General features: G+C 45.5%; 1 protein-coding gene across 1 annotated transcript; it reads left to right on the forward strand.

The window, feature by feature from the left end:
- Positions 1 to 1,756: 1,756 nt before the first annotated feature.
- On the forward strand, positions 1,757 to 5,624 carry S100A10 (S100 calcium binding protein A10; the record flags this gene model as incomplete). Its single annotated transcript, XM_084243952.1, has 2 exons — positions 1,757 to 1,888; positions 5,365 to 5,624. 2 exons carry the CDS (start codon positions 1,757 to 1,759, stop codon positions 5,524 to 5,526), a joined length of 294 nt encoding a protein of 97 aa, XP_084100078.1. The 3' UTR covers positions 5,527 to 5,624.
- Positions 5,625 to 8,580: the final 2,956 nt, after the last annotated feature.

An 8,580-nucleotide genomic window follows, 5' to 3' on the forward strand; every position in this document is an offset into this window, starting at 1 on the left:
TGGGGAGGGGAGCACTTGTTTCTTGCAGTGGCATCAGTCCCCAAGCTCTGTTCAGGTGGTTGTTTGAGGCCTGTGGTCCAGCAGGGAGACACTTCGACTGGGCTGGTGGGTCACCTTCCCAGCTTTTCCTCCCCCAGCCACCCCCTGGGCCAGTCCCTCATCTTGGCTTTTGTGTTCTCTTTTGGCATTGCTGGATTTCCTGGCCAGAGCCACACCTGTCCTCCTCCCAAGGGTATCCTCAGGAAGCTGCCCTTTGTATAGGTACTGGGCTCCTAGAAGGGTCTTGAAGGGCTGGCTCATGGCCCATTGGGTGAGGTCAGAGTGTTCTTGGCCAGGGGGTGTCAGAGACTCAGCCAGGGCTTGGGGCCAGTTATGGGCATACAACACCTGAATCCTCTGTTGGCCTCATCCTGCACTGTGTTCAAGCTCCCTGCTGCCTCTCCAAGGCCTCTCTGGAGCTGCAGGAGGGTTCAGAGAGCAGCAGCCCATTCCCTCATCCTCCTATCTCCTGAAGTCATCTTAGTTTTCTGGGATGAGGTAGGGGCACCCCGAGCCCATGGTTTGGCTTTGAACATGCCCCCACTCTTGGAGTGGGGGAGGCGGCCACATCACTTCTCCAGTTTTCTTGTAGCATCGTTCTCAGGCCTGACTGTTGCAGGCTTTCCCCTGCCCAAGCCCAGGCCTGCCCTTCACCACCACCTCTGCCCCATGTCTGGGTCCACATGCTCTTTGGGAAGGGGGAGACCCAAGAAGCATAATACAATACAAGGGCTTGGCCCTTAAGTCTGGGCTGAGGTTGGGGTAGGAGCCACCAGAATCACAGCAGAGGCCCAGTGCCCGCTTCCCTCTCAGGCAGGGTCCAGACCACTGCCTTCCTGTATCCTCCTGCCCTGCGCCCCTCGGGCCCCCAGCTCCTTGCACCTTCATTGCTGTTTGAGTTAAAACCTCTGCTCCACACCTCTCAAAATATAAACTCTTCATGATGAAAAGCCCTTGCTCTCCTACTGCCCCCCAGACTGTGTCTAGCGCTGCTAAAAGCACATTAGGTCCCTGGAGGAGTTCTATACTGTGACTTGTTCCTTCTCGAGGAACTAGATAGTGGGCTCTGGGTAGCTTTTATTTGGGTCAGTCAGCTGCATTTTACTACCAGAGATGCAAATATGTTTGTTGCAATCAACAAGAAGTTCAGAACTCTAGAGAAGAATGCCCACCCAGCTGACAAAATTGATTTGTAAGCAGATTTCTAAACCCTAGAATTAGACTGAACTATGTTACCTGCTTATGCTTAGAGGGTTAGAGTTTTCATATAAATCAGGCTTGACTTTCATATAAATCAGACTTGACTCTGATACAGCCATGTCTCAGAGCCCCAGGACCAGCACCAAAAGACAAAAAATCTGTTCTTTAGAAGATGTTGTGTAAGTTAAAAAGAGGGACAGATTTTGCTTCCCCAAATGATTAGAATTTTCATTCCTCACTAGGTGACTTATGCAGAATTAGCAGGCAATCAGATAACTTGCTAGTGAGTGAGAGGACCTGAGTGCCTGTTTCCATCAGCAGGAGGCCAAAACTTGGGGTCAACTGGTTCTTAGCTTAGACTCACTGAATTTTACAGCTAGAAAGGAGCAATGGCTAATCTATTCACCCTCCTCCCACTTATCATCAGAAGATAACCTGTGGACACTGCACGTGGCTTGAAAGTTAAACTACACTCTTTCTTTGCCTCCTTTAATAGGTTTCAAAAGACCTCATCAAAATGCCATCTCAAATGGAACATGCCATGGAAACAATGATGTTCACCTTTCACAAATTTGCTGGGGATAAAGGCTACTTAACGAAGGAGGACCTGCGAGTACTCATGGAAAAGGAGTTCCCTGGATTTTTGGAAGTAAGTGTTGAAAGGCTTAGAAAGAACCAGACAGAAAAATCAGTGCTTCTAGACCCTGGTTCCTTGCCCTTCCTCTTCCCAGTCTTTCCTAGGGAGGCCACTACAAGAAAGGTGTTCTCATCCACTTCTTTGTCAAACATGATTGAGTGCTGATTGCTTGTAAGACATTATAGAGGAAACAGAAGGTAAAGACACAGCCCCTGCTCTTGAGAGCTTATGATTTGTAGGCAAAATAAGACAACACACAAATAACCACAAGACAGGGAGTTTGTTAGAAAGAATCCATCTGGCGCCTCCCTGGTGGCGCAGGTGGTTGAGCGCTGCACTGTGAAGCTGTCCGCAGCCTCTGCAGCATGAGTTCAATCCCGGCCAGCTGGTGAGAATCTCACATGGCACAGCAGACCTCTCCTATCTCACCCGCTGCTCCCCTCAGCAGTGTATTTCATCAGTCTGCCTGTTCTGCTCCCCACTCTGTTTCTGGTGAGTCCTTTCACTCCCCCCCTGCCCACCTCTGGCCTGTACCCTGGTTCTTGTATAAATAAATAAGTCTTTAAAAAAAAAAAAAAGAAAAAGATTGCATCTGGAGTCATCTGTGCCTACTGGGACAGTTACAGGAACAAAGGCCTCTCACCTGAGAGCATGAACCAGGGAATGGCTGCTGTCAGCTCATAAACCAGGTGTGGAGATCCACATCCTGCTTGCATCCGCTCTGAGCAACTTGAATCTCCTCCAGTCCCTTCATATTAAGGCTTTAAACTCATTTTTCTAACTCGAGTCTTTAAAGGAATGGTCTGTCTGATGACAGCCCAGCATCACTCCAGAAACTGATGCTTCCCACATTAAAATGTTCTGAGAACTGAGCACAACTTGAGTTGATGCCTCCCTGTGGACACTGAGAGATAGTGATGACTGAAAGAGGCTCTGCCATCAGCTAAACACACCGCAGGACCTTAGGTCACAAGGCATCCTTGTCCTTCCACTCTGTAGGCCTGCGAGAGATGGCTGCTGCCTTGAACTGAAGTGAAACTTTGCTTGACTAAATACGAGGTTGAAATCAAGCCCATCTTTCCCTGTCACAATTGTAGTCACTTGAAAGAACTGCTTCTGAAGTCACCTGTGTCCACTAGTGTGGAGTAATGCATCAGCCTCTTATAGGTGAAGGGAGGTGATGGCAGAGGCTGGGGGTCCTGCCTGCTCAACGGCACATCAATCAAGCCCCCAGTTCTCATTCAGTCAATGCAGGGTTTTGTAATACACAAAACAGGGGTGTTACCTGGTCATTGATACCAGTTAAACAAACAGATATAAAGAGCGTAGCCAGTGTCTCAGAATTGAAATCACCCAATGCTATCCCAGAATGAGTTAGGATGTGCTGCTCCTTTGCTTTCCTGCTGCCTTGTGATATAATGCCAGAGCAGGGGTTAGGAGGTCTGGCTTGGCCCCGCTAACTCTGGGCAGGGTGCTTCAGCTTGCTGGGCCTCATTTACCCCCTCTGTAAAATGAGAGGGCCCTACCTGGTTACCTCCCAAGTCACTTTCACTTTCTGGTATCCTTCCAGGCAAGGACAGAAGGTAAGGACATAATGTGCTGATTGTAAGCCTGCCAGTCACGGAACAATGGTGTTCTTAGTACTACACATGTTAATCATGTCACTGAAGAAGTCAGAAGCCAGGATGGATGTCACATGAGACCAGACCCTTCCTCACTGAAGGCTTTGTGGCATGAGGAAAATAAAGGGTGTCTATAGCATGCAGTGCTGAACCCACGGTGTAATTTATTCCAGGCCTGAGCTCATCATTCCAGACAACACCCACTCGCTGCACTGACAGAGTATTTTGTTGCCCAAGTTGACCCTGTATATCCTCAAATTTCACTTGTTTTGACCACAGCCAGGAAGCTGGGGGTGAGGCCAGGATTAACTGAGACCCACCCAAAGTAAGGGACCTGCAAAGAACAGGCAATAGTTGATAACTAAGATATTTGGGAAATGCTGCTGCTTTACCTGGAGGGATGTTTGAGTGCAGTTTGCAAATACACAGCATGCTTGAGACCCAGTGTCAATTTCCTCACGGTGTGCAATCAATGGATTCATAAATTCCTTGCCTGAGTCCTTTAAAACCTCCAGGGACCATCATGTTCTCTGATTGATGGCATGGGTTCCCCAGGAGAAACCATACTTTACTGCTTCTAACCATCACTCAAAAAAAGAGTGATCAATCTAATCACCATGGAAGTAAGATGAAAAAAAAAAAAAAAAAAAGCCAAAGGGATTAGGGCATTAGGTCATGAGGAGTTTATGCCTCCATTATATATTTTCCTAATTAACCTTGTCCAATGGAAAACATCCAGTGAAGAGTATAAGATGGCATAGATTTGCCAACTCACTAAGAACAGGAGCAATCTCAGAGACTAGTCCCACCTCCTCAATTCATACTTGATACACACGAAGGCCCACTACGCTGTGGGCCACGTGGCTAATGTGACATGAAGCCACACTAGCATGACCTCGGCTGTGCCAAAAAGTGAGGAGACATGAGGGCCCTCTGTCCATCCTCTCCCAACCTAACACACTCTGGGTATCATTAGTCCTTCTTTAAAATCAGAGGACAAAGATCTAAAACTGACTCCCTATATAATCTTGCTATTTTTTTCATAATTTTTCTTTTTTGAGAAATTGACTATGCGCCAGGAATTAAAGTTTGATGAGAGAATAACTACAAATATATTTCTCTTTGATAAGAGAAAAACTACAAAGTGGGGGGCCTGGTGGCCCAGGGGTTAAGTTTTCAGCACTATCACCACTGTGGCCTAAGTTCATCCCCAGCAAGGGAGCTAACCCACATGCACAGCAGACCTCTCCTGTCTCTCCTGCTGCTCCCCTCAGCAGTGCATTTCAGTAGATCCACCTGTTCTGCTCCCCACTCTGTCTCTGGTGAATCCTCTCACCACCCCCACACCTCTGGCCTACACCCCAGCTCTTCTACATATATACACAAAAAAACAACACTACAAAGTAGGGGACTTTTGGATGGTTGTTAGGTAGAATCTCATGATTTTGAAAACTATGGGAGCAGCTGAACTGTAAGCAAAGCAGGTCAGAAATCAAGCTGGTGGATCAGCGGCCAGTGTGGTGGGCTAAGAATCAAGACGCCTGGAGCTGGCTCTCTCACTGGCCTCCTCTTCCCAGAAACAGGACTTTCCTAAGGCCCCCATAGTTAAATGAAAGAATGCCATAAAAATTTCTTTACTAGCTTAAAATAAATAAGAACTTACTGAGTTTCTCCTTCAAGGCAAAAAAAAAAAAAAAAAAAAAAACCTACATTTTGGTGACCCCCCCCCCCAAAGATCACTTATGACCTAAAACAAGGGTTCAGAGAATTGAGAAATCAGATAAATGGTTGTCAGCAGTACAAATCAAAAAAGCTTATCATTAATGGGTATTTCTTGCTTTTGTTCTTTTTTTTTTTTTTCCCCAGAATCAAAAAGACCCCCTGGCTGTGGACAAAATAATGAAGGACCTGGACCAGTGCCGAGATGGCAAAGTGGGCTTCCAGAGCTTCTTCTCCCTGATTGCGGGGCTCACCATTGCCTGCAATGACTATTTTGTAGTACACATGAAGCAGAAGGGAAAGAAGTAGGCGGCCAGGACGGGTACCCCTGCCCCGTGAGAGTCATATCCAAGGGTCCCTTAAAGAATCTGCCCCACGGCTTCCCCTTGATAAGGATTTCATGAGCAAACTGGGACCCTCAGAAAATGTACAGATCAAATCCAAGCCCCATTGGCCACAAAAGAAAGAAAAGTTAATGCAAGCCAGATAAGCTCTTGGTTTTATATTGCTTGCCTCCTCTTGCCCTCAATAAAAAAAATTCCTTTTTTAGTTACGGATTTGTGATAGAATGTTTGTTCCTTCTTCCAAAATGCTGTTCCCTGCTTCATTTCAGAAGAACTTGCAAGCCTTGGGCACAAGTGCATGGCCAGAGCTCCCTCCATAGACCAGGCAAAGTAGGAAAGCACTCTCAATTCAGGCCAGGTCCTGACTTCTCTCACTGATAATGCCCTTGTAGTTGCATCTAACTGAAGAACCAAAACTCCAAGGATTAAGAGAAGGCACATCAGGAATATGTTCTAGTTTTATCATTACTGAGCATACTCTAGCCCAGTTAAGCCAGTGCCTTTCCATCCAGCACTTTGGATGTCTGAGCTGTCTGAGTCCCTTTTTCATAGCAAAGTTTCAGCAAACTCTAAGGTAAAGATAAGTGCATGAGAGAATTAATTGAAAAAGGGAGAGAGTCTAGTATAATGCCTCAGTAGCAACATCACATTAGCATTTATTTAGTTATGGAATGTCATCACTGTATTACACTGACAAGAAATGGACTATCATGACTTAAATAATGGGGCAATATGAAGTGCCAGTACTGATGTCTTGATATATAGCAAAATGTTTTTCCCAGCTCTTTTCTGTGCTTGTTACAGGTCTCAAAATAAATGCATTGCATGCTGTATACTTATGAATAACAAGATGTTTTATGGAGAGATGGTGCATGAATTGAAACATGAAATTGTTGCAATTGAATAGGTCAAGGAAGATGACCTATTTTTATGATCGGACAAATCTACATAACTGGGGAAAAGTTCAATATAAGATCATCCCACCATCACAAGGAAAAGCATGCAAACAGCAACAGGATAGTCCAGAACAGGTCTAGAAAGCAATTGTTACTATAGAAAATATGTGATAAAAACCAGTCAAAAATAAAATTCCAACCATTTAGTTTTATTTTGGCCAACAAATGAACAAGGTAAGGCAACTCATAACTTTGCAACTCTAGGGTTACATCAGTAAATTTACAAAGAGGGATTTATTACAAGATGCTAAATGGAGGAGGGGAGTTGGCTAGCTAAAGAAACCGACTCTGGGAATGACTCCCAAGCCCAGGCCGTTGAACTGGAAAAACATAACTGCAGCTGGCAGCTCCAGAAACATAGACCCTGTGGCCTAGTTCACGGAGGCAAGAACGCTTGCCCGTTGCCTTTCCCCTCACCACACAGCCATCCAAGTCTCAAGGAAGTATGTCTAGTTAGCAGAACCTCAAACCCATCAAAACCCCAACTGCAAGAGTCTGGGAAATAAAATTTTAATGTTTTCCAACCTCTGTACACTAGTTGTTAGCATGCTGATTCTGCCACCACGATGACTCGCACTCTAAGGGAAGTCTAATGACCTACAGGTTAAAGAAACGTGGCTTAAAGAAAAGGAGACTAAAAGACAACCTCAGGGATTAGTACACCCTCACAGATAAACCACCTCTCTGTCCACGAGACCATGGATTGGGCCAGATTTACTCCTTTAGTCTACACCACCTGCCTCCTGGGCCATTGTGTCTATGGGTGTCATGAAGTTGTGCCACTGTGCAAATAGGGAAGAGAAATCGTAATGTAGGAGATTTATTATTGGGCCCAGATGTCCACAAATCCATAGCAAGCCTTTATACCTTAAGCCTCTGCACATGGGGACAAGGGGTACATGAGAGGAAGTATCAGTTCATCTTCACAGTGGGTATGTAGACTCAAAAACAATTCTAACACTGTTTATCCCAGATTACCTCAGACTCTGGCGTGTGTGTGTGTGTGTGTGTGTGTGTGTGTGTGTGGACTTGGGTGGGGAGGGAGAGAATGATGCACTTTCCTCACTTTAGCTCAAAGTCTTTAGTAGGGATCTAGGACAAGGAAAATAAGAAAGGCGTTTATGGCTTGAAATACTACATGACTCCCGATGCCAACAAAAGCACATGGATTCCACAATCTGACCTGCTGAAATAGCCAGCTAGGCTTCAGGGCTGCAGCCTAACAGTTCCCAGAGGGCAAAGCTGCAGTTATGCCAACAGCCATCAAGAAGAGCCATCTGGAAAATTCCACTTAGTCTGTTACATAGCTGAGTTGTAAAGGCAGTTCCTGTATCCCTCCACAGCCAGCTATGAAAGAGGACAGGACAGCAGTGCAGAAAGTCAGTTTCAAATGTGCTGCAGATACAGAACATGAAGAACACCTCATTTTCTCTATGTGACCCACTCCTGTTTCCAAGTGCCCTGAACAGGAGCCAATTACCTGTGATTTTATACTTCTCTGCCCAACTCTTCTCAGCAGGACACAAACAGCCAGCCTATAAACCTCAATTTGACCTACTTGAAAGTGATTGTTCAAGCCCCTCCTCCAGCTCTTACTCTAGAGTGACAGGTGTGAAGAGAGATGCATTCATTTGGCAAACGTAAACAAGGGCTACTGTGAGTGGCACCAAGAAAAGTCCTGTGGTGGAGATAAAGAAGCAGATGCCACAGTGCCAGCCCACTCAAGGAGATTACAAACTAGTTGAAAGGTGATAGGTAAAGCAGACAAAAATTTCAGTGACAACACAACAGAACCTTTTCAAGGAAAGATGTGACAGGCACCTTTGGGCACTGTTGACAGGAATATAATTTACACAACCTTTCTGGAGGCAAAAGTGAGCAATATGTACCACAATCATTTAACATGTTTTCTTTTAGCAAATACTTTTCCTCCTAGGAAATTGAACGTACTTATAAAGATCGCTTATAAAGACATTTGATGTTGCACTATTTAGAATAGTTAGGACCTGAATACGATCAGGTGGTCTAACAACAGGGCACGGTTACTAAGCAGAAAGGTCTGT

This window comes from Talpa europaea (genome assembly GCF_964194135.1).
Source record: "Talpa europaea genome assembly, chromosome: 9".
NCBI lineage: Eukaryota > Metazoa > Chordata > Mammalia > Eulipotyphla > Talpidae > Talpa > Talpa europaea.